This window comes from Orcinus orca, chromosome 16, assembly GCF_937001465.1.
Source record: "Orcinus orca chromosome 16, mOrcOrc1.1, whole genome shotgun sequence".
Taxonomy (NCBI): domain Eukaryota; kingdom Metazoa; phylum Chordata; class Mammalia; order Artiodactyla; family Delphinidae; genus Orcinus; species Orcinus orca.
Genome location: NC_064574.1, coordinates 52,871,602 through 52,898,404, shown reverse-complemented (window position 1 = coordinate 52,898,404; position 26,803 = coordinate 52,871,602). Strand labels below are relative to the sequence as shown.

The 26,803-nt window shown below is 47.0% G+C and overlaps 1 protein-coding gene across 5 annotated transcripts in view; it reads left to right on the top strand.

The window, feature by feature from the left end:
• Positions 1-26,803, top strand: part of ADCY9 (adenylate cyclase 9) — a 189,267-nt gene that overhangs the window by 31,048 nt on the left and 131,416 nt on the right. The window contains exons 3-4 of one of the 5 annotated variants that reach the window (XM_033428925.2): positions 9,018-9,191; positions 13,754-15,489. In XM_033428925.2, the coding sequence (XP_033284816.2) occupies positions 13,797-15,489 (1,693 nt within the window). In that variant the 5' untranslated portion in view covers positions 9,018-9,191; positions 13,754-13,796. Of the gene's footprint in view, positions 1-8,969; positions 9,192-12,675; positions 15,490-26,803 lie in introns of those variants that run through there. The other 4 variants (XM_049699534.1, XM_004270236.4, XM_033428926.2 and 1 more) reach the window with 4 other exon arrangements.

Here is a 26,803-nt window from a genome sequence, read left to right as displayed (position 1 = left end):
CAGAGGCTCTAGGTGCACAGGCTTCAGTAGCCATGGCCCATGGGCTCTAGAGCACAGGCTCAGCAGCCGTGGTGCACGGGCTTAATTGCTCCGCGGCACGTGGGATCTTCCTGGACCAGTGCTTGAACCCTTGTCCCCTGCATTGGCAGAAGAAGCCCGAGGGATTCTTTTTTTAAAAATGTAGCACGAATCACATAACTCCTCCTTTTCTTTTTTAAAAATTAATTAATTTATTTTTGGCTGCATTGGGTCTTCGTTGCTGCGCGTGGGCTTTCTCTAGTTGCGGCGAGAGGGGGCTACTCTTTGTTGCAGTGTGTGGGCTTCTATTGCGATGGCTTCTCTTGTGTGGAGCGTGGGCTCTAGGCACACTGGCTTCAGTAGTTGTGGCACACTGGCTTAGTTGCTCTGTGGCATGTGGGATCTTCCTGGACCAGGGCTCAAACCCGTGTCCCCTGCATTGGCAGGTGGATTCTTAACCACTGTACCACCAGGGAAGTCCCCTCAATTCTTTTCAAAATTCTCCAGATCCCCATCCTGCTTGGAGTACAACCTCAAGTCCTTATGGTGGCTTATAATCCCCATGACCTTTGTGAGTTCACATCCTGTGACTCTCCCCCTGGCTTACTCCACTGGGGCCACACTGGCCTCCTTTCTGTTCCTGGAACCCACCAGGTGGGTTCCCGTCTGCAAGCCATTCCTACCACCCTGATTCTTCCCTCTGCCTGGGACATTGCTCCCCGATAGCCACATGATTCACTCCCTCACATCCTTCAAATCTTTGCCCAAACGTTCCTTTCTCAGTGAGACCTACCCTGATCACCCTATTTAAAAATTGCATCAATCCTGTAATCTCTACATATACATAGGGTAAAACTACATGAGGCTGGTCAAAGGACAACTGGAGAACTGTAAAGTCAACAATTCCTGGAGTTCCCATAGGCCTGGAAAGTATTCGAGTTTCAAGCAGCTAGGGTGGAGAGTCCTCACTGAATACACAGGACATTCTTAGAGATTCTAGAAGGGTCTAATTGAGCTAAACTATTTCTAGAGTAAAGGATATTAAAGACTTGTCCAAACAAAGCTTAAAAACATACCTTGAGAGAACTAACTTAATCTGCAAGTAACCCAACTACCTGTTAGAACAAAACCTAACACTCAGTGATGTAGAATTTACAATGTCCAGCATCTGATGACATGGACATGGACATGGACATGGACATGAAAATGGGGCGGGGGTGTGTGTAAAATGTGACCTATAATCTAGAGCAAAATCAGTCAATAGAAACAGAAATGACAGAGATGATATGCTTAAAAGACAAGACCTTTAAAGCACCTACTGTAAATATGCTCAAGGACTTAAAGGAAATTACGAGAGAAGTGTAAGATATAAAAATATAACTAAATAGATCTTATAGAACTGAAAAATTCAGTATGTGAAACATAAATTTCACCAGATGGGATTAATAGCAGATATGACTCTACAGAAGAACAGATCAGTGAACTTGTTAACATAGTAATGGATACAATCCACAGTAAAGCACAGAAAGAAAAAGGAAAAAAACTCCACCAGATCTTCTCTGACCTGTGGGACAATATGAAGCAGTATGTGTATGTGTGCTTGTATGTAATTAAAGTCCCAGAAAAAGGAAGGTCAGGAAAGAAATGTATTTGAAGAGAAAATGGCCAAAGTTTTTCATATGTGATGAAAACTATAAATCCACAGATCCAAGACACTCAAAGAATCCCAAGAAGAATAAAAATGAAACCAAACCAAGACACATCATAATCAAATTGCTGAAAACATTGATAATGACAAAAAGCTTTTAAAATTTGAGAGAAAAAAAGATACATTAAAAATAGAAGAGCAGGGCTTCCCTGGGGGTGCAGTGGTTAAGAGTCCGCCTGACGATGCAGGGGACACAGGTTCATGCCCTGGTCCGGGAGGATCCCACATGCCGCGGAGCGGCTAGGCCCGTGAGCCATGGCCGCTGAGCCTGCGCGTCCAGAGCCTGTGCTCCGCAACGGGAGAGGCCACAACAGTGAGAGGCCCGCGTACTGCACAAAAAATAAAAAAGAACAAAGGGAATTCCCTGGTGGTCCAGTGGTTAGGACTCCATGCTTTCACCGCCAAGGGCCCGGGTTCGATCCCTGGTTGGGAACTAAGATCCCACAAGCTGCACAGCATGGCCAAAAAAAAAAAAAAAGAACAAAAGTTAGACTTTTACTGCAGATTTCTTGTCAGAAACAGTGTAAGCCAGAAGACGCTGGAACAACATCTTTAAAGCACTAAAAGAAAAATACCCTATCAATCTAGAAATCTGTATCTAGTGAAATTCGTCTTTGAGAAAACATTTTCAAATACACAAAAGGTGAGAGAACCTGTTCCCTGCAGATAGGCACTGTGAGAAATATTAGAGAATATTCTTCAGGCAGAAAGAAGTGAAAGCAGATGGAAACTTAGAGGTACACATAGGAACACAGACCACTGGAGGGGTGAAATAGAAGAGTTTTTCTCATTAAAAATATTTCTTTGAAAGATAATTGACTGTTGAAAGCAAAATATGGAGAGGAGAAAACGACAAAACATTTCTTTGACTTTTTGCAAGTTGATTGGCCATATGACTGTGTTCTGGCTAAAGAAATGTGAGCAGAGGTGGTGTGTGCAGTTCTCAGGAGATGGAAGAAAGAAGGTGTGCCTTTCTTCTCTCCCTTCTCCTTCTTCCTGTCTGGAGCTCCAGAAACTGTCTTGGACAACAGGGTGATCTTTGGATATTGGGCAGCGACTTTCCCTTCCTTGGAAATGAAAGAGCAACAGATCGGGGGAGCCTGGTTCTCTGACACTGTAGACGGCCAGACCAGCCCTGGACATTTCACAGTGACAGCATGTTAAGTCACTGCTCTTTGGAGGTTTTCTGTAACCCAGAGCCAAATCCAGTTCTAACTAATATGATTAACTATTTGAAAGAGTAATGCAGTTGGTAAATCTCTGACAAGATGATCCAGAAAAAAAGAAGTCTCAATTACATAGTATAAAGATTTAGAAAGGGGACGTAACCATAAATGCAACAGATTATAAAGATAATAAGATAAATAATAATGAAAAACTTAATATCAATAATTTTCACACTCAGAAAAAAATCACTAAGTCAAGAAAAAGCAGACTCGAAATAGATACTTGTACACCAGCATTCATAGCAGCATTATCCAAGGTAGTGAAAAGGTGAAAACAGTCCAAATGTACATTGAATTAATGTGCTACATGCATACAATGGAATGTTATTCAACCCTAAAAAGGAATGAAATTCTTTTAATTTATTTTGGCTGCACCTGCTCTTAGTTGCGGCACACATGCGGGATCTAGTTCCCCGACCAGGGATTGAACCCTGGGCCCCCTGCATTGGGAGCGCAGGGTCTTACCCACTGGACCACCAGGGAAGTCCCCAGGAATGAAATTCTGACACACACTACAGCATGGATATACCTTGAAGACATTATACTAAGTAAAATAAATCAGACACAAAGGGAAAAATATTGTATGATTTTTCTTAGATGAGGTGCCTAGAATAGTCACACTCATTGAAACAGAAAGTAGAATAGAGGTTACCAAGGCCTGGGAACAGGGAGGAAATTGAGACGTAGTGTTTAATGGGGACGGAGTTTCAGTCTGGGAAGATGAGCAAGTTCTGGAGATGGATGGAGGTGATGGTTGAACAATAATATGAATGTGCTTAATGTCACCGAACGGTACACTTAAAAGTGGTTAAAATGGTAAATTTTATGTTTCTGTTACCAGAATAAAAAATATATATATTTCTTTTTAGGTGTTTTGGAACATGAGGATTTTTTGCAGTATAACTAGGCCTCCATGTAGAAATGGAACTCTGGCCCTGATGTTCTAAACTCGAGCTTTGTGACTTCTGCTCTGTCCTTGTCCTATCTTGGCATTTATACAGTTGGAAGAAAGAATGGGTGCAAATGTATGATATTATAGCAGTCAGCCATTAGGAAGGGCAAGCATAGCATCCATTCCCAGTGGGAGGCCTGTTAATAAAGAAGAGAGAACGGGCTTCCCTGGTAGCGCAGTGGTTGAGAGTCCGCCTGCCGATGCAGGGGACATGGGTTCGGGCCCCGGTCCGGGAGGATCCCACATGCCGCGGAGCGGCTAGGCCCGTGAGCCATGGCCGCTGAGCCTGCGCGTCCGGAGCCTGTGCTCCGCAACGGGAGAGGCCACAACAGTGAGAGGCCCGCGTACCGCAAAAAAAAAAAAAGAAGAGAGAAGCCTCTGGAACTGAATAACTCCACTTTGCCACCGGGCTATTTTCTCTCGTGAACTGGCCATGAGGTCTGTTCAGCCGACCTGTGCCCTGGTCGGCTTTTAGCGTGTCTGGTGGGGATGATGTTTCTGGCCCCGGGCTGTGAGCAGGGCTCCCGTGAAACCAGCTCCCACTGCCTGCCTTTTGGAGCCTCTGTCCCAGGAGGCTGTTCTCTCATGCCAGCCCCTACCTTCAGAATCCCCTGAACCTCAGAAATGTGCAGGAAGTCCCTTCGCTGCGGGCACATTCCAGATCCGCGTGTAGGGCGGCTGCACCCAGATTCCAAAGAGAGACTTGCAAAGCCACCTCCCAAGTGTTTCTGCCTCCTCCTGACTTTGAGCCATGGTGCCCTCAGGCAGGGATGTGTCTGCATCTGTGCATGACATCATTGGTGGATGAGAGGTAGGCTCCTTTCTCTTCGCAAGCATGTTTCTGCAGCGCCCTGGTTCTATCTGTGAAAGCAGACAGAAGTGGGTGGGGGCATCCTGCCGATGTGCTCTGTGAAGGGCTGCCTCTGCCAGGGCAGCTCCGGCACACACATGCCTCCTCTTGACATGGTCCCACCCTGCCTGTCCTGCTTAATTGCCTCATGTCCCCTCTGCCCTGCGCCCAGCTGGCCTGCTCAACCTCCCCGGAACAGCCCACCTGCTCGGACCTCTCTCTGGGACATTTATCCTTGCGGCTCCTGGACACTGGTTCTACTGCCCCCGCTATTAGAGTTCCCCAGAGAAACAGAACCAACAGGTGTGTACATAGTAGATGGATGAATAGATAGATAGGTAATATAAATGGGTGATCTAGATCTATCTAGAGGTATCTGTATATCTAGATCTATCCATCCATCAATCCATCTATTTATTTATCCATCCACCCATCCACCCATCCACCCATCCACCCATCCACCCATCCACCCATCCACAGGGAGATTTATTTTAAGGAATTGGCCCACACTATTGCAAGGCTGGCAGATCTGAAGTCTGCAGGGCAGGTGGCAGGCTGGAGACCCAGGGGAGAATTGATATTGAGCCCAAACAGGGCGTGTTTAAATCAAATGCAGTCAACTCTTTAAGCAGTGCTGGGCTCACCCTCCCCGTCTGCCTGGCTTGGGTTCCTGTGGTTTCTCTGACCCTCTCTCTGTCCTGTACTCTCCGCCCCCTGTCACAGCCCTCCACCCTCTTCCCTGCCCTGCTAATTCCTCTCCTCGCCCCCCCCCCCCACATGGATGACATTCACTTGATTGATGGGAGAAGCCCCGGGTTTGTGAGTCGGGCAGATCCGGGTTCAGGCCCAGCAGCTCCGTTCTGAGTTGGTGACGTTGAACAAGTCCCTTCAGCCCTGAGCCTCGGGCTTCACTGTGAGGTGGTGACATCTGCCTCTCGTCCCTTGAAGCCCCTGGTGGGGCAGGCGCCTCCTTGGCTTGGACGTCCTTTTCTCTCCCGTGACCGAGTGCTGCCTCCTCCCTCATGGGGAGCCCCCCAGCGTGCACATGGGTTGGAAGACTCAGTGTTGGTGTGTCGGTCAGGGTCTCCCGAGAAACAGCCAAGGGGACATGTGTTTACGGAGGGAGGTTGTGGGGACCGGAAAGTCGGAAATGCACGGCAGAGGCGGCAGCTGGAGAGTCAGGCAAGTCCATGAGTCCAAGTTGCTGTCTAGTCCGAATGCAGAACTTCTTCCCCTTGGGGGACCTCAGTCTTTTCTCTTAAGGCCTTCAACTGATTGGGTGAGGCCCACCCACATTAGGGAAGATGGTCTGCTTGAGTCAGAGGCTGTGGATTTAAATGTTAAGCACGTCTGAAAAACACCCACACAGCAGCACCAAGACTGATGTTTGACCACACAGCTGGGCGACATGGCCTTGTCAGTTTGACACATGAAGTTAACCTTCACACCCTCCTGCAAGACTCACCTCCGATGTTGCTGTTGTGAACTGGCTGACATACCAGGTATTGTGTGAAGTGCTTTCTTTGGCTCGTTTGATTTAATCCTCATAATAACTGTGTGAAGTAGTTTCTATTTTGGGTCTCAGTTTATAGAGCAGAGCTCCTATGTTGAGAGAGGTTGAGTAACTAGCCCAAGGTTGCACAGTGAGCTGTGGTTTGAAGTCGGGCAGTCCCACTGCAGAGCCCACCACTTCGGCTTCACACAGTCATGCTGCCTCTTCCAGAATCCCCAAGAGACTCTGCCCCCTTCCCTGAGCCCTACCGAGACTTGCAGGTCCTCAAGGCTTATCCCCTCCTCTGCCAATGCCTTCTCCCCCTTCCCTGCTTGTTGGAAGCAGGTAGCAGGTTTGTTGAATGTAACCGAAGTCCAGAATTGCCTGTGGCCAGGCATCTGTGACTCCACCTTGAGCCAGGGAGGACGGAAACCTGCCAGCTCTCTGCTGTGTCCCTGTCCTGGCGGCTGGGACACTCCTGCATGGCCACCATCCCTGTCTGAGCACTGGTGGGGCCACAGTCCTGCAAACGGCACTGTGACCACAGGCTCAGCTGATAAGGCGTCAGGAGGAAGATCAGCTCTGGGCTGCTTAGTCAAGCAAGGTTGGCCCCCTCTCCCTTGCAGGGCCCTGTGGCCCGGCCACAGGGGATAACACGACTTCCGCCTTCTCGGGATACTTGAGCAGCCCAGGAATGAGGTTTTACGCTGTCCTGGCAACGCTGCCCTGGGCCTTTGAAATTAGCATTCTGTCCCCAACCTCCCTGAATCTCAGGAACCAGTGATCTCTCTCCTGCCTAGACCTGCACTGTGTTCGCCCATTGCCCCGGGCACCAGCATGCCAGCCCTGTTCCCCGATTCTTGGATGACAGACCACCCGGCCTTGGTTTTGTTGCCTGCCTGCCGGAGGCCTGGCCCATCCTAGGGTTGTGGCCGGAGCAGCTACCACTGCAAGAACAGGGTGACACTGCAGGCCGACCTGCCTCCTTCCTGTAGTGGACTGAAAAGTGTCCCCCCAGCTCCAGACGCCTGGTCCCTGTGAATGTGACCTTCTTTGGAAAAGGGGTCTTTGTAGATGTCATTAACTTGAAATCATGAGATCCTCTTGGGTTGTCTGGGTGGGCCTTAAATTCAATGACAGTTGTCCTTATAAGAGTGAGACAGAGGGAGATTGGAGATCCCGAGACAGAGGGGCCACTTGAGGATGGAGGCAGAGACTGGAGCCATGCAGCCCCCACCCCAAGGAACTCCGGGAGCCCCCAGAAGCTGGGAGAGGCAAGGAAGGGTCCTCCTCCAGAGCTTCCGGAGGGAGCACAGCCCTGCTGACACCTTTATCTTGGACTTCTTGCCTCCAGAGCTGTGAGAGAATTAAATTTCTATTGTCTTAAGCCACCAAATTTGTGGTAATTTGTTACAGCAGCCCCAGGACACCAGTACCTCACCCAGTCATGGGTGTGGGTCAGGGAAGCAAGACCAGCCCTGGCCTGGCCTGGGAGCTTGATCCCCTCCAGCCTGCTGCCCAGCCGCACAGTACCCTGTATGTACCTGGGACCAAACACAGATGAGCAGATTGGGACAGGATGGAACTGGAGTAAACTGAATGCCACTGATTTAGAAGGTGGCATTCGGGGACTCATCTGAGTTCAGATCCTTCCTGGAGTGTTTGTTGGCTAAACATTTTTTTCCCCAAAGGGTGGGTAAGGATTGAATGAGGTAGTAAATGGAAAATGCCAGACACAGAGCAAGCGATAGTAATAGTACTTACTACTATCAGGGTGGAGCCGAGAGAATGGTGGGCCTGGGAATCTAGACCCCCTTCTGCACTGGAAACACTCTGGACCTTCAGGACCTACCCCCTGTCTCGGTACCTGTCTCTGTGCCAGGGGCCAGTGTGTCCTGTCCCCCTGCCACCCAGCACTACCATGAGAATCAAAGGGAGGAGTATAGGCACAAATCTCTTGCAAACCATAGAGTATTTCATAAACCCAAGGTGCTTGCATTATGATTTACACTGTGTTTATCTGTGTCCTGATGCACCTATAACCTTTGTCTTTGAATGTGCCTCCGTGTAACTCAAGAAGGGAGGAAAAGGTGGTTTCCAAGCTTTTAATGTTTCCAGGATTTAAAATGTGCTTAAAGGGCTTCCCTGGTGGCGCCGTGGTTGAGAGTCCGCCTGCCGATGCAGTGGACACGGGTTCGTGCCCCGGTCCGGGAAGATCCCACATGCCGGGGAGCGGCTGGGCCCGTGAGCCATGGTCGCTGAGCCTGCGCATCCGGAGCCTGTGCTCCGCAACGGGAGAGGCCACAACAGTGAGAGGGCTGCGTACCGCAAAAAAAAAAACAAAAAACCAAAAAAAAAAAAAGTATTGGGGAGCTCAACTATTTCACATAAATCTTTTTTTTTTTTTTTTAAATATTTATTTATTTGGCTACACCGGATCTTAGTTGCCCCATGCAGGATCTTTTAGTTTCGGCATGCCAACTCTTAGTTGCGGCATGTGGGACCTAGTTTCCCGACCAGGGAAACCCAGGTCCCCTTCATTGGGAGTGCGGAGTCTTAGCCACTGGACCACCAGGAAAGTCCCCCACATACATCTTATCTCTTTTAATTCCTGCATGCATTCGTTCAATAAGGTGTTATTGGGCTATGTACCAGGCACAGCAGGATTTAGAATCTATATACACGACTAGATTGAAGACTCCTGGATTATAGAGGAGTCTGCAAGGGATTTTGGTTATCTTCTCTAATTGATCTTCTTTTGTTTTGCCCAGAAATCTGATCTTCTGCCAGCGTGAAGGCAGCTGCCCAAGACTTGTCACCAGCCAACAGGATGGAGGAAGTCAATGGTGAAAAACAATGTGGGTAGATTCCTACAAACTCACCCTCATCAGTTGAAAGAAGAAAGGACTCAAAGCTTGTAATCAAAGCCTGGGACACATGAGCAGGTAAGAGAGGGGAATCCCTTGTAGCAGTGGGTGGTTCTCCAAGAGGGTTGCCCACCTGACAACCAAAAATAATGTGGTGCTCCATCCATACGGAGCCAGTCACGGTTGTCACCCCGGTGACTTCTAGCAGCTCAGAGCAGAGGTCCTCACTGATCAGGTGATCATGCGTGGGAGGGCGGGCGAGGATGACAGGATGGGGCCAGCAAGGCTTTCTGAAAGCTTTTGTAGTTTGTATGGACGCATTCTGATTCACGTTGTGTCCGGGTGGAAGTTCTACACATATCACAGATGGAGAGAAAACCCTGGCAGATCTAGTGGCAACCCGGGTTGGATGGTTGGAGAAAGCATCTTCCCTGTACGTTCAGGGTATCAGGCACCTTTATGCTGGGGGTGGAGAAGAAGGGACTCAGGGCCCTCCAGCAACTACCCTCCAGGTCTGGGGGAGAATGAGAATATAGTTACCTCCTTTGTAGAACTCTCCGTCACATGTAATCTGTCACCAAGCTTAATTAATTTCATTGTCTTTTTCTTTCTTTCTTCTCCCCCTCCCCCTCCTCCCCCTCCTCCCCCTTTTTCCTCTTCTTTTTACCATTGTAACAATATTTTATTAGTAATCATCAAATACAGTGTTCAGATTTCCCTGGTTCTCTCATAAAATCTTTTCTAAAATTAAATGATTAATTTATTTTTGGCTGCGTGGGGTCTTCGTTGCTGTGTGCGGGCTTTTCTCTAGTTGTGGCGAGCAGTGTGCCGGCTTCGTCGCGGTGCGCAGGCCTCTCATTGCGGTGGCTTCTCTTGTTGCGAAGCATGGGCTCTAGAGTGCAGGCTCAGTAGTTGTGGCGCATGGGCTTAGCTACTCCACAGCATGTGGGATCTTTCCGGACCAGGGCTCGAACCCGTGTCCACTGCATTGGCAGCTGGATTCTTAACCACTGCACCACCAGGGAAGCCCTCATAAAATCTTATAGAGTTGATTGGTTTGAATCAAGATCTCGTTACCTCAATAAAAAATAAACCAAAAAAAAAAAAAGGAGACATAAGAGCTACCTCAACCAATTACAATACACAGGCCTCATTTGGATCTTGATTCCATTTTCTTAACCCATCCCTTTCCCTTGGCATCTTTCCCAGCTACTACAAGCCCCTTAAAGGCAGAGATGGTGTATCATCGTACACCCAGGACCTAACCAACAGTGCCAGGCACATCGTCCTCAATCCCAAGGGTTTAGGGAATGGCTCACGCCCTAACCTGGAGATTGAGGACATTCAACAGCAGGGAATGCTGCCTAACTGCTTCTAGAAGACATACAAAAGAGAAGGAGGGAGGTGGGTATGATCATTCCCTGTGTCTAAAAATCTGACATGATTTATAAGGTCAAAGTCACCAGAAGTGGTGGGAGGACTGAAATGATTTGCAGAAGGGAGGAAAAGCACAGATAGGCAATCTTTCAGATTATTGAAGGAGATGAGGAATGGGGAGCTCGCAGGTGCACAGTTAGCACTGTCTCCAAGGGCTGCCTGTCCAGCTGGGTTGGTCAACAGAGGAGTCAGGGCCACCTGGAAGCTCACAGAGGGTGGTGCCTGGGCTGCTCAGAGCTTCATGGCTGCAGGAGTCTGATCAGGTTTTGAATCTGAACTCTGTCCCTAGCCCATTGTCTGACTTTGGACATGTCACTCTCCAACCCCAGTTTCACATCTCTAAAATAGGGACAATGATATCTACCTCAGAGGGCTGTGGTAAGGACCAAAAAGGTCACAAGTGAAAGCGTCCAGTGGTTTTTGGCACATTCGCTCAATGTAAGTTTCCTATTCTTGTCTCACTGACTGGCTTGTGCCGTGCACTCTGCTCTTCTGAACCTCAAATTTCTTCATCTGCAAAAATGGAATATGTGAGAGTGCCTGGCACATAGTTGAAGCTCAATAAAGGTTTATTTTAAACTTTTTATGATGTTTATTTTGAAACAATTTTAAAGTTGCAAAAAGTACTAGAGAGTTCCCCTATACCATACACCCAAGCTTCCCCTAATGTTAACATCGTGCCTAATCGTAACAATAGTACAATGATCCGAACCAGGAAATTAACACCTCACAACTCAACGCCACTAACTAAACTCCAGAAATTATTCAAGTTTCCCCAAGACGGCCTTTTCTGTTCCAGGTTCCAAATCACGATCCAGAGTTGTTGTATCCTTTAGTTTTCTGTGACTTGTGACAGTTTCTCAGTCTTTTACTTGTCTTTCATGACCTTGACACTTTGGATGGATACTGGTAAATAACTTGGAAAAACACTTCTCAATTTGGGTTCATCTGATGTTTTCTCATGATTAGATGGAGGTTATGCACTTTTTGCAGAAAATCCATGGCAAAGACACTGTGTTACTTTTTGGTTTTCTTTTTTCTTTATTGTGGTAAAATACACAACATAAAATTGACCATTTGAACCATTTTAAAGTGTACAGTTCAGTGGCATTCAGTACTTTCACAGTGTTGTGTGACCACCACCATCTAGTTGGGGTACATTTCCATCACCCGCCAAAGAAGCCCCTCACCCACTAGCACTGCCTCCTCATTCCCATCACCCCCACTCCCTGGCAATCACTAATTTGCTTTCTGTCTCTATGGCTTTGCCTATTCTGGACATTTCATATATATGGAATCATACAATATGCAGTCTTTCCTGACTGGCTTTTTTCACTTAGCATCATGTTTTCAAGGTTCACCTGGGTTGCAACATGAATCAGCACACCACTCCTTTTTATGGCTGAATAGTATTCCATGCTGTAGACAAGCCACATTTTATTGATACTTTATTTTCTAATTCAACAGTGAAACCTGGTGAGGCAAGGAGGGCGCAGACCCCCATGACTGGCAGGAGGTACTGTGAAGTGTGTGGAGAAGGGTCAGGACTGGTGCCCTGGGGAGCAGAGGACTGTACTTCACATTGCAGACAATGCTCGAGAGGCCACTGTCACACTGCCGCGGGAGTAGCAGACTCCTTTGAAAACTTCATTTGTGGAAAGGGAAAAACAGTTGTTCAGGAGGAGGGGGAGACGACCCAAGGATGGGAAGGGAAACTCTCCCTGGGGCTGGAGGAGTTGCTTCTCAGTGTCACCAACTTTCTAGGGCCAACCACGCGCCCTGGAGGCCCGCCAGGCCGGGCCAGCAGGGGCTGGGGCTCGGATTGCACTGCGGTGGTCGCCCCAAACGCGCTCAGGGAGGGCCTAGGGCCGCGGGTGACACTTGCTCATTGCTTATGAAGAAAGGGGACCCTCCCTTTAGGCACAAGCAATAGTTGCAAACTTTCATTTATAAACAAGGTGTGCCGAGCAGGAGGGCAAACATTTTCATATCCCAAACGTCACACCCCAGTTGCTCCTTAACTATCAGATGCCCTTAGGTTTCCCGGAGCGGGTCTGGGGGGTGTCAAGCCGCGGGGAACGGTAGCCTCTCAACTTGCCCGCTGTCCCGCAGCCCAACCAGTGCTTGCAGCCCGCGGCCTGGACGCAGCGCGGCCTCGGGCGGAGGGCGGCGCCACAGCGCGCGGCCCGCCCCCGTCCCGCAGCCCTGCTGTCCCGGCGCGCGCACTGTGCGCGTACCCGGGCCCGGCGGCGGCGTGCGCGGGCCGCGCGTGCGCGCTGTGGCGGGGCGAGGGGCGGCGCGGGCGCGAGTCTGTCAGTGACAGCGGGAGGGGGAGAGGGAGGGGGCTGGAGATGGTGGCGGTGGCGTCGGTGGCGGCTCTTCCGACATGAGGCAGCGGCATCGAGGGGCTCGGCTGCGGCTGCGGCCGCGGCGGCATCTCTAGCTCGGGAGGCCGCCCCAGGCGTGGGCAGGCGGACGTCCCGGGAGCGGGCTCTGCGGCAGCGCCGCGGACGGGCCGCCGGCTGAGGGGCCCGCGCCCGCCGCGCCCTGCGCTCGGCGCCCGGCGGCTCCGGGGCGCGGGGTTGGCCCCGGAGGCCGGGAGGGGCGGTGCGGCCGGGTCAGGCCCCGCTAGACGAGCCGCGCCAACGGGGGCGGCCGCAGCGCCGCGGGATCCGCAAACTTGCGCCGGGCCTCGCAGCCCGCCCGCCGCCAGCGGAGCAGCAGAGCGCGAGGGCGCCGGGCGCGGGGCGGGGGCGGGGGTCCGGCCGCCGGCCTTGAAGCGGCCGAGGCGCCGCTCTGTGCGCAGCATGAGGGGCCCGCGGCCGCCGCCGGGAGAGCTGTGTTTGCGAGAGCGGCCCGCGGCGTGAGAGGGCTCGGCTGGACTTTCCCTCCAGAGCCGGCGGCGGAGCAGGCGAGTGCGCGCGTAGGAAACGCACCGCGGGCTCGGGCGGCGCTGGACGGGCGCGGGGGCGGCCGCCGCTCGGACCCCCGTGTGTTCCAGGTCCGGCCCCGGTGGCTGCGGTTGGCCTCGAGGGGGGACGGTGGAGTGGCGCTCAGACATTACCCGGTTGTTGTGAGCAGACGGTGCCTTTCCCAGTAGACCGCCGGGGCCCCCACTTAGGAAACCGGTAGAGCTCGTGGCCTTCAGGTGTGCGTACCTGCAGGAACAGATGTCAGTGTAACTCTGGTTGTCTCGCTGATAGGTTCCGGTGACCCCGGCCGGGAGGCTTCCGAGCGCTCGGCAACATGGCTTCCCCGCCCCACCAACAGCTGCTGCAGCACCACAGCACCGAGGTGAGTTGTGACTCCAGCGGAGACAGCAACAGCGTGAGGGTCAAAATCAACCCCAAGCAGCTGTCCTCCAACAGCCACCCGAAACACTGCAAGTACAGCATCTCCTCCAGCTGTAGCAGCTCCGGGGACTCAGGGGGCTTCCCCCGGAGAATGGGCGCCGGAGGCCGCCTGCGCAGGAAAAAGAAGCTGCCTCAGCTGTTCGAGAGGGCCTCCAGCCGGTGGTGGGACCCCAAATTCGACTCCATGAACCTGGAGGAGGCTTGCATGGAGCGCTGCTTCCCGCAGACCCAGCGCCGCTTCCGGTATGCGCTCTTCTACATTGGCTTCGCCTGCCTTCTCTGGAGCATCTATTTTGGGGTCCACATGAGATCCAAACTGACTGTCATGGTAGCCCCTGCTCTGTGCTTCCTCGTGGTGTGTGTGGGCTTTTTTCTGTTTACCTTCACCAAGCTGTACGCCCGGCATTACGTGTGGACCTCGCTGGTTCTTACCCTCCTGGTGTTCGCCCTGACTCTGGCTTCCCAGTTTCAGGTTTTGACGCCCTTCTCAGGACGAGTTGACAGCTTCAATCATACTCGGGCAGCCAGGCCCACAGACACTTGCTTATCTCAAGTGGGGAGCTTTTCCATGTGCATTGAAGTGCTCTTTTTGCTCTACACCGTCATGCACTTACCTTTGTACTTGAGCTTGATTTTGGGAGTGGCCTATTCTGTTCTTTTTGAGACCTTTGGCTATCATTTCCAAGACAAAGGCTGCTTCCCCTCACCTGGAGCAGAGGCCCTGCACTGGGAGCTGCTGAGCCGAGCCCTGCTGCATGTCTGCATTCACGCCATTGGGATCCACCTGTTCATCATGTCCCAGGTGAGATCCAGGAGCACCTTCCTCAAGGTGGGCCAGTCAATTATGCATGGAAAGGATCTGGAAGTGGAAAAAGCGCTGAAAGAGAGGATGATTCATTCTGTGATGCCAAGAATCATAGCTGATGACTTGATGAAGCAGGGGGACGAGGAGAGCGAGAATTCTGTCAAAAGGCATGCCACCTCCAGCCCCAAGAACAGGAAGAAAAAGTCTTCCATACAGAAAGCCCCTATTGCCTTCCGCCCATTCAAAATGCAGCAGATCGAAGAAGTCAGTATTTTATTCGCAGATATTGTGGGCTTCACCAAGATGAGTGCCAATAAGTCCGCCCATGCCCTGGTGGGGCTCCTCAATGATCTGTTCGGCCGCTTCGACCGGTTGTGCGAGGAGACCAAGTGTGAGAAAATCAGCACTCTGGGAGACTGCTACTATTGTGTGGCCGGGTGTCCCGAGCCTCGGGCCGACCATGCCTACTGCTGCATTGAAATGGGCTTGGGCATGATAAGGGCTATCGAGCAGTTCTGCCAAGAGAAGAAAGAGATGGTGAACATGCGCGTTGGGGTTCACACGGGGACTGTCTTGTGCGGCATCTTGGGCATGAGGAGGTTTAAATTCGACGTGTGGTCCAATGATGTGAACTTGGCCAATCTCATGGAGCAGCTGGGAGTGGCTGGCAAGGTTCACATTTCCGAGGCCACTGCAAAATACCTAGATGACCGGTACGAAATGGAAGATGGGAAGGTTACTGAACGCCTCGGCCAGAACGTTGTTGCTGACCAGTTGAAAGGTATGTGCATTTCTTTGCCTTGTCATCTCCTTCCCCAATCCCATTTGTGTTGGAAAAACAAAACAGTCTTTTTCCACTGTCAGCATCTGGAGGCAGATCAGTTGTTCTCGGACACCTTATCATGGGGGCATCTCAGGACCAGTGGGACTTTTCCCCCAGTGAGTGAGGTATCACAGATCTGTTCACACCCTGACAGTGCTGACATAGATGACACCTTTTTTTGAAGGAAGGAGAACTTTGACAATATGTATCCTGCCAGTCGGCTGTTAATGTTTCTGAGATTCTGGGGCAGGTCTGATGAGTGTAAGGGGATTGGAGCCTTTCAGTGGTCAAAACTTTGAAACACCATAAGAAATTGCCTTTGTGATCCATTTGGTCACCCTGAAGCCCCATCAAAACGTTTTTCTATGCCTTTTTCCAAAAATGTGAAGAATAAAACTTTTCTCCTCTCTGGGCCTCACTTTGCTGGGATAAGGAAGTCGGCTCAGCCCTGCAAGACCCTTGAGAATTAGATGAAATTATGTACCCCTAAGTGCACACTGCCTTTTGCCTAGATCTCTTTTTTTAAAATGTTTGCATTTTCAGCTTTCATTTATTTAACAATGCTTTCTTATCATGGTATTTGTCTTACCTTATAGACTGCAGCATTTTAGAATATTGAACTTCTCAGACCACCAGGTGATTTGAAAGTTTAGACCCCCTCCCCCAACCCCTCAGATGTGTCCCTGTCTTAAGCTCCTTACTGCTATTCTTTATGTTTTCACTGAGCTGCTTCTTTTATTTTATTTTTCTTTTATTTTCACTTAGGGCAAAAATCTTTGAGGTCTGGGAAATGATGTATAAGTAAGTGGGATCAAAAGTAAGAATTCTAAATAACATCCTCTCCCATCCTTTTTTAAAATTGTCCTTATATTTTACTAAAGTCTTCTGGATTGAGGGGAACATCTATTTTGGAAGTATGTAGAGAAAATAACATTAATTTTTAAAAAGCCAACATTTGTAAAGCTGTATTGTGTTTTGTGGTGCCCCCACGTTGCATAATTACACAGTGAAAAGCCCCAGGGAATGGAATCCTCAGAAGGAGAAGTAACAGCTTAAATCAGAGACAGGAGAAGTAATAGTGTAAATCAGCCCTGGTAAGTGATTGAGTTTGAGGGCCTGGGTAAATTGTCAGCCTTGACACAGTCCCGTGTGCTCAGTTGATATTTTCTTTCTCTGCTTGTGATCGGAGTTCCATGTCATTTACTTATCTATTATCTGGTGAGGGTGCTTTATTCTTATCCTAATTTTTCTTTATTCTGTTAATTTTGCCAACAGTTGAAGAATTTGTGGGTAGAGTAGAAATATATTTTCACTTCATAATTCTCTCTGCCTCAAGAGCTTGCAAGGCTACATTGATGAGGTCAGAAACTATACTTTGTAGTTCGCTTAAGAGATTCTGCTGTGACAAGTGTCTTCCTTTGCAGGAGGGTGTCTCTTGCTCTGGAATCTGGAGGTGCCAGTGGAGTGGGGTGCGGATGTAATCCCTGCTTGACATTTTGGCACCTTTGGGATCTGAGTGTCTCAGGCTCTGTCCTCAGGGGTTGTGGGACAGATTCCAGAGAATGGAGCAGCGCTGTACTACATTAGATTAAGTATGACAATGATAGCAGTTTTGTAAGTGGTGCTTTGAACAGTGTATTACTTGAATTTCAAAAATAAAAACAGATGTAATCATTAAGTATGTCTGGAAATTGCCAGGTCTTTGATTCTTTGGCAATACCCATTTTTGTTAATTTATGTGTAATTTTATTTTCAACTTACAGATCAAAGGTCTCAAAGACACTGACCAAAAAAAAAAAAAAGAAAAGCCAGAATGAGTTTGTTGATTTTTAGGAAAAACTCACATAGTGTAAATTTCGTAAATTAACCTTTTCTTTAAATTTGTGTACACTGTATATTTATAAGGAAAAGTTTTAGCACTGGATGGGATATGGGGAAGGATAGAAGGCTTAGCTTAACCAGTGATTTTTTGGTATGATATTCTTTCCTTTAACAGTTTCCCTGAGACCATGATTTTTGCTTTATTCAGCACATTTTGAAAACCTCTGGACGGGACCCCAGTAATAGAGGATGTCTACACAACTTCCTGACCTTTTTTGAAACTGCACAGTTCAATTTTCCTGACATTGTACAAATCTGCTCAGTTGAGATGATAGCATAGTTTGTAGAAGACCCTTTTCATACAGAGGGCTAAGGTTATATACATAAGATTCCTTTTAGCCCATCTTTGGGTTTGTGGCAGATATTTTTCTCTACGCAGTGTTGGCAGTTTTGTCCTTTTGTCCCCTTTTCTGATCTTGGGGTTAAAAATAACCAGTAGAGGATTCTGTAGAAATGAATATCCATTGAATAAACTGGGGATTCCAGCACTAGCCTGGCAGTGTGAAAGGAAGCTGCCGCTCTGTAATTTGTCTGAACAGGCTTTGTGGGAAGTGGACTTTCATCATTTCTGCACATTCACTCACCCCGAGAACATCTTTGTTGTGTTTTCACGGCGCCTGGCCCCATAGACGCACAGGTGGAGTCGTGATGGTTTGTGACTTGGGGGAGCTCGAGGGTATAAACATCGTCGAGTCCAGAGGTGGGAATACAGTAGAGAGGTGCACGCACCTGGGGGGTCTTGAGGTCGAGCAGTGGCTTTCCAGTGGATAAAAGAAGGACATTCGGTGCAGAGGAGGAAGCGTGGGCAAAGGCTTGGGGTTACGTTTCTTGGTGGACTGGGCAGTTTAAGTAGTTCATCAGGACAAGGAAGACTGCGATTACCTGGGAAGGAGTTTGGATTCCATCCTGTAGGTAATGGGTAGCCACTGATGGGCTTTGAGCAGGAAGCTAAGTGATCTGATTTGCAATTTGAGAAAGTTTACTCTTTCAGTTCTAGGGAATGTGAGTTGGTGATTAGTGAGCTGTTTCAGTAAATCCCAGGCAGAGGCAATAGTGGCTTAGACCAAGGTAACAGCAGTGGTAGTGGAGATGAGGGGATAGATGTGAGCAGCAGTAAGATCAGCTGGATTGGATTTATAACCGTATTTAAACAGATGACGGGGGCAGGCAAGGGGCTTGATTCTTTGAACCGGAAATGGCTTTTCAAGTTTCTGGAATTGACATGGGGACAGTTTGACATCAGTCATGGGTGAGAGGCCTTTGAAGTTTCTGTGGTGTGAATGGAAAATGCAGAATCAAGTTGTAGAATATGAAATAGGCCAGGAGCCCCTGGCTTGTCCATTCATTCATTCAACAGATAATTTATTTTGTTTTGGGCACATTTCTAGGTGCTGGGGATACAGCAGTGAACAAAACACCAAAATTTCTGCCCTCGTGGTGATTCTGTTCTAAAAGGATGATCAGACAATAAACAAGTAAAAGATAAAGTTTGTGTGTGAAATTTTAGAGAGGGTGCCCAATCACTTAGAGAGAAGGTTGAAAGAATTTTCAGCACAGGACTAGGATTTTGGAAATGATCCAGAAAGTGAGGGGCAATTATTATTAAAGATTAGGAAGAAATAGTCTGATTTGAGTGATGGGAAGAAGGATCCTTTCACACTATTTGGGACATACCACCGGGCCCATGAGGGTACTGGCTGTTCCGTTCTGTCTTGGGCCACAAGCAAAAAGGTGAGGAGTGTTGTCTAGAACTGTTAGTTTTTCCTTTCATAGGTAGAGAGTCACAAAGAAAGTGAAACTGTCAGAAAATACAGTCATATTTTCTCTTAAATACTAGGAAGATAAAACGAAGGTGCACAGTCATTCCAAATTGACACCAACACTCATGTATTTGTAGAAGGGAATGTCAAGGCTACTGCATTGTTAGGTGCAGAAACAAAACAAGACTTCCCCCCCAAACCAAGCTTTTAGCTCGGGGAAAGATCTGTTGATGTGCATTGGTAGAGATGGTTACCCACTGGCCACCTCAGTGACCGAGCCCTTCACCATGTGCTGATGGGTGGCACTTGGAAGAGTCCCTGTCTAGCCCCTGTCTGGGGCCACTCCTCAAACTGACAGTGGACAGACATACTTGGTGCTTCAGCTTTTGCCAGCAGCTGTCCCAAACTGGAAGTCTGGGCTCCCTGGTTCCCTGCCAGCTACAGCTAGGAGCCCTGGCTACACACTAGTTTAGGGTGCAGTTTGCTTGCTCAAATGCACCCCTGGCTTCAACTGGTAGCTTGGATAGCTTGTAACCCTTGCCACGGTAGTGCTTGCCCACAGCTGACCGCTTGGTGTCCGCTCTTAAGTCATGTTGAAGAGAAACTCCCTGCTCACCTGCGTCCTTGCACGGACTCGCTTGTGCACGTCGAAACAGCCTCTCGAGTAGCAAGGGGCAGAGATAAGATGAAGCAGAAAATTTGGCTTGACATCTGGGATCGGAGACGACAAACAGCTGTGGAGTCGGTGCTCAGGCAGCCCCCGATGACCGTTTATTCAGGCTCCTTCAGACCAAATTATGTGGCTTCCAGAGGAGCACACAGCTGTTAATTCTTTTTTTTTTTAATATTTATTGATTGATGGATGGATGGATGGATGGATGGCTGTGCGCGGGCTTTCTCTGAGTTGCGGTGAGCGGGGGCTACTCTTCGTTGCGGTGTGCGCTTCTCCTTGTGGTGGCTTCTCTTGTTGCGGAGCACGGGCTCCAGGTGCGCAGGCTTCAGTAGTTGTGGCTCAGGGGCTCTAGAGCGCAGGCTCAGTACTGTGGCACACAGGCTTAGTGCACCCGTGCTCCGCGGCATGTGGGATCTTCCCGGACCTGGGCTCGAATCCGTGTCCCCTGCATTAGCAGGCGGATTCTTAACCACTGCGCCACCAGGGAGGTACCCCCCCCCCCAAGCTGTTAATTCTGAGGACCAGCTTTTGAGTAGAATTAGCCTTTGGCAAAGAAAGTTAAGGGAATTGTTCCCTGAATTTCAGGTGGAATGAAGCAGGGAGGATAATCTTTTCAGGTAGAATAACTAAGAAGGAAAAATTAAAAAGAAGCAAATAGAATAAGTAAAGAAATTTCGGGGTTCTCATTTACTAGCCAGCCTTCAAATAATAATTGTATTTCTACTTACTGGTTAGTGTCGCCTATGTACTTTGCTGTGGAATAATAATCTTGAAAAGAACACAGTGAATTTTCTATCGTGTGTGCACATGTGCTTAAATTTTCGTCTCTCTGTTGATTGGTGACTTAATTGGTATTTCTGTTTGGATTTCGATATTGTGAGAGTATAGTCATTCCACATACACACATAATAAATATTTACCATGTTAGCCATTTAGCCATTTTTAAGCCTGTCAGCTGGATTTTCTTAACTGCTTTGGCCTTCAGTCTGTTGTACTATGTTGAAGAATGTGTGGAAAATCTGGCTCTCAGGGATATATAATTGGAAAGTGGAGGAGCATTTTGATAGCTGTTTTAGACAATTGTGGATGTTTTTCTTTGATACTGTACCAACATCCAAGAAGTGGTAGTTTCTTAAGGGTTAGTTGCAATATGGAATCTGAAATCCTACTAATCAGTTTTTTCGTCTGCTATCAAAACCCCGTTGGATTTTTTTTTTTTTTTTTTTTTTGCAGTACGCGGGCCTCTCACTGTTGTGGCCTCTCCCGTTGCGGAGCACAGGCTCCAGACGCGCAGGCTCAGCGGCCATGGCTCACGGGCCCAGCCGATCCGTGGCATGTGGGATCTTCCCAGACCGGGGCACGAACCCGTGTCCCCTGCATCGGCAGGTGGACTCTCAACCACTGCGCCACCAGGGAAGCCCCCGTTGGATTTTTAAACGAACCTTTCCCCGGGTGTGATTTTCTAACGTCATGTATTGGTCATTTGGAAAATTATGGTTTCTTGAGTTATGCAGATCTTCCAAATGTTGACAGAAGCGAAGTCTTTAAATATAGGGACGATGTCAGCTTCACAGTGGCAGATAAAAGCTTTCCAAAATTCTGGTTTTCACTTGAAAGTTTGAGTTTCATCCTTGGCAACAAATACTGTCAGTTGTTTTCCTTGAAGCGACAGACTCATTTCATTCATTTTTCAGGAACGGTCTGCCAGATACTCAAGTCTGAGTGACCATAGTCTGTCTGTGGGTCAAGTATAAACGATGTTCCATCAAAAAAGCAGCTAGTTCAGCTTGCAGCCCAAACAGGTGTGCAGATGCTTTTGGTGACAACCAATCACGTCAGTGCTCTGGGCGGTGCTGTTCCCATGTCATCCCACAGAACGTTAAAGGGACACACACTCAAGATTTAACACAATTATTCGATTTTACTGCTTCATCAGAGGACATTCTTAAGTGCAAATGACCGTTTTTTCCTTCTGCAAGTGTGTGGTGAGACAGAGCTCACTGATGACTAGCACAGTTTAGTCAGGCACCAGCAGTCTTAACCACCTTTGCTTTTGTACCATCAAGGCCAATGTCAACACTGAGAAAGGCAAATAATGTCTTAGTGTTATTATGAAAATAGTTTTGATCTCACAGATACCCTGTAGAAGTCTTAGGGACCCATGGGGGTCTGCACACCGCACTTTCAGAACTGCTTCCCTAAATGGTAAGATAGGAAGAGTGAGGGTTTTGTACCTACTCCTCAAACACACATTCTCATGTAGATGGGACAGTTCACACTGGAATTAGGATAGACGTGTGACATTTATTGTGGAAGTAGCAAGTGACTTCAGTTCATACATTTCCTTTTTCTCAAAAAAATCCTTTGTGATTCTGCCAGATCTCTGCTGCTGGTGTTGAGGGGTCAGGATGAAGACTGTCAACTTTGTTTTTTGTTTTATTTTTGCCGGGCTCCCCCTTTGGCAGAATAGTATAGCGGTCCTGTGCGTGGGTTTTGGTTTCCCATACATTTGGATTCATTTCTCATTTCTGAACTGTGGAACCTTGGGCAAGCTAGGAATGATAGCTCCTCTGTCAGAGGCCTGTTGGGAGACTCAAACGAGATGATTATTCAAGTAAAGCACTTATTAGCATAGTGACTTGATTGCAACAGGCGTTCAATAAATAATAACCAACTCTTCTGCCTGGGGAGTCACGTTTTGTACTGCACTCAAGGGTGTTTCTTTTTTCCGGCACTCTGTTTGGTGCACATCTTGCATAACTGGGTACTGAAACCCAGAACACACCAGGGACTGTGATTGTGTCAGTTTCTCGAATGAAAAAGGGCAAGTGTCCAAAATACAGAACACCAATAACTTGCCCTAGTTAAACTGTAGCTGCCAGGTTTGGTAGCTTCTTTACTGAAAAACTCTAGGGAGTTTAGGCAGTATTGTTCTTGGGCTGCTTCTGGTCCCCAGAGCTTAGAGGTACTTAAGATGATGTGACCCTTGATAGTTGAGAAATTATGGGAAAATCTTTAGCTTTGGGACTCTGGAGATATTGGACGACGTTTACACCAGAGTAGTTAGTTACTCAGCTCTACTGTATTCTGCTGTAAACTCATTTATTTATTAAATAAGTATCAAGTGAGTTTCTACTATTTGTGAGGCCTGGACTAGGTTCTGGAGATAGAGCTCTGTGCCCTCTTAGACCCTACAGCCTAGAAGGGAAAGTAGACATTAATCAAATAATCACCTAAACAAATGCTCTATACAAAAAGGGCTGGAGATAGGGAGACTTACTATCTCCATTTTATAGGTGAGGGAACTGAAGCACAGAGAGGTTAAGTAACTTGCAGTGGTCACACAGCTAGAAGAAGCTACTAAGTGGTGGAGCCAAAATTTAATCCCAAAGGACTGTATTAGAAAACATTGGTCCCCGCTTCATAGAAATTGTTTTAAGGATTAAAAGAGAAAATAATATTAAGTACTTAGAAAAGTACTCGGCACATAGTAACTCTCCGTAGAGATTAGATTCACCAAATAGCGTTACTGAAAGTGGGGACAGTTTTCTTAGTAGCAGCAACAACAGAAAAAAACCTTCGTTCAGCTCTTTCCTGTTCAATGTTTTCAGGCACGTTGTTATCTCAGCCATTGTGAAATCTTAGGATCTTGGGGACTGTGTATGTTGAGAAGTTTGTGTACTATTTCCTTGATTCTTTCCCGTTATCCTCCAGGTTTCAGGCTGAGTTGGTTTCTTAACATCTTGTGAAGGTGACCAGTGGCTTTTTTCAAGAATCAATATAAACTCTTGGATTTTAGCTTCTTTGGTGTATTTCCCTCCATTACAGATATCATTTTCCTTTTTTTTGATGCTCAGATTGTCCTGTCTTGGGCCCTGAGAACCCTTTCCAGTTGGCCCCTGAATCCTTTTCATACAAACTGGCAGCGTTTGTACTCATCGAGTAACATTTTTATGGAGTAGAGAAATTATAGGCATTAAAATCTCATTAATTCTGTTTGTCTGGTATGTTTGTTTAGCGAGACTGAGGTAAGGTTTACCCTCTTTTTTGAAAAGAAAATTAACACTATATGCATGTTTGTATGAAGAAAGAGCACTGCTGAACAAATGGTTTGTGCTTTTTCAAGCTCCTCAGAAGCTTTAATTTACATTCTTACAATTGACAATTATAGAGCAATGCAGCATATCTGTCTCTGGTATCTTCCCACTAATGCCTGTTGAGGGACAGGTGCCTGTGAATGTTGGTAAATAAGGATAAAGAACAATAAAAGGAAAGAAATGAAAGAAATCCTAGACCAAAATGTAGATCACTTGTTTGCAGACTGAAGTGTGCCCCCAGCCCGTCGAGCCCCATCCCCCAGGACAGCTGTGAAGGGTTCCAGGAGGCCCAACTTCAGGAATCCCCTTCACAGGAACCTTGTTCTGAATAGTGATTCCTGGAATGACTGCCCTGCCACTCTCCTTTCTGTCTTGTATAATGTGCATTTGACTTACTTATTTTGTTTCTGATCTGTCTCCACCCCACTGGAATGTGTCTTGAGAGCAGGAATGTTTGCACATTTTATTTACTGCTGTATTCCTAGTGCCAGAAACATAGCTGGCATATAGCAGATGCTCAATATTTGTGACATGAATGAATGAATGAATAACCACAACCCAGACATTTACATGGAACAAACCAGAAAGGAGAGGGAAGGCAACAACTGGTTTTCCAGGAATAGTTGAGTGGTTAATTAAATAGAGGCTACTGGTAGGATCATTAAAGAACTTAGGGAAGGAGAGGGGAGAGTGCCCGGGAGTGTGAAATGGGCCCATGCGTGTGGGACAGTGGGCAGTCCCGGGCTCCCGGGCTCCTGAGTTCTTCGGGGAAGGCCGCCGGGCAGGAACTCAGAGGATTGAAAACCCAAGTGTTTATTTAGGGTTCAGGAAATATGGGGTTGAATGGCTTAGTTTATGCAATCATTTTTAAGCTTTTTAAAACGGAGATTTCAGGAAGTATATTTATCTTTAATAATGCTGTAGCTCCTTACAATTCCTATTTGATTATAATTTATGCACATGGAAAGCCAGCATACCCTTTTTTCGGCAAAGCTCCAGCATAATCTTTGTGCATAATTTCCAGGATTTTTATGTAATGCTATTAAATTCTGTTCATTTTTTTTTCTCCCAAAGAAAAATGTGCTACTGAAATCAGCTTTTAGATATTTATATTTGTGTTTGAATTGTATGGGAAATATTAACTTTGGTTTTTTACCACGTAGTTTGTAGAGAGGAAGAAAACCCACATGCAGGTGATTTATATTCTTGTTTATGGATATCAACATACAATATCCCGTTAAGACTTTGACATTTTAAGTGAAAGAGAGTATTGCGCATTGATTTAGTTCTGCCCTATTAAGTGTTAACGTCTCAAGTGTGGATTATACTGCATTCTGTAACTTCATAAACGAGTTCTTTTCCCCATGAGAAATGCTTCTTGTGGTCATTAATGTTAATTTTTGTTTTGTGAATGAGCTGTCTAAAACCAGGGAAGGGTGATGTTCTGAAAGAAAAGTACTTTTATAGAATTATTGTTTGAAAAAATAAATTTGTTCAGTAGATTAGCTTTTCATCTTGAGATGTTTTCTCCACTAACTAGTTAAACACTTTCGGGAAAATAATTTAATCTCTCTGTCTCAGTTTCTTCCTGTTTGTAAAACGTAAAGTTTGAACTAGATGCGCTTTAAATCCCCCACCCTTCTCTAAGAATAGCTGAGCTTCTGTGACTGGAACATAGTACGCGTTCTTCATATGAAAAACTGGTTTCTTCTTCATTCATTTGTTTAAACTGTGAACCCTTATTTAGATAAATTTAGCACATGGAAACTCAGATTTACCTAACCGCTAAATTGCGGGGCATGGTGAAATTCTTAATGTTCTAAAGGATTCTTTACTTCCTTTAAATATAAGTAAATAAGATGGAGTTATAGAAGTATAATTTACACATTTTTAAAATCACATTTGTTGTATAAAGCCAGGGTATCATTAGAGGAAACCCATTTTATTTTGAAAGTTTGAGAACTACTTTTGAAATGGCTTGGAGAAAATGTGAAGTGATTAAATTAAAAAAATGTGCTTCAGTTTCTGTTTGAACATTACTTTGGAGAGAGATTGGAAGGTTAGTTGCCAGTAAGATGAATTTCACTTGTGTTGGCAAGTTTTTCACTGGCAGGACAGAGCAAATACTGGATTAATAATGTTCTTACTGATTATTCCGTTAATAAAAGACTCACTTGCTCCTGACGGTGAGTTCCTGGATCTGCTGACTGTATAGTTAGTATGCCAGGGTCCTATGTATTTACTGTGTAGTTAGTGTGACTTTAGTAGCCCCCAAATTAATGCACCTGGAAAGTGTCTAGCTTAGGCCTCTTAATTAGGAATTAGAGGTCACCAAATGATAAAAGGAAACCTTTGGATTTAATTGTAAAGGATTTATAAAAGAAATTGAATGGTTTTCTTATCCTTTCTTACAAATAGCGAAGCATAGCAAAGCAGCTCATGGAAAGTAATATAACATTTTCTGTGATTTGCATGGCTGGAGAAACAAAGTGAAAAGGAAAAACACTCTACTTTGTTCTGAAAGACAGCGTTGACTCTGGGTACATATGTCATCTGACCTGAGAGAGAATTTCACCTCAACAAAGGCCCAACTTGTGAAACTGTAGCTTCCCTCAGAGAAACTGTTATTCACAGCCCGTTGGAGTCATATGTTTTCTACCAGCTAAGGCGACTGACTCAGTGTGTCAGTAATTGCAGGAGGTTAAAAACTTTTGGAACACCATGCAAACAAAACATTTCAAAGGATTTTTCTGGTCTCTAACACACATTTCATAGTGACTTTCTCAGCTGGAATAACTTAATTAACTCTGTGTTCTTTCTGGCTCCTGAAAGAAATTGTGATTTATGAACACTTTCAGAGC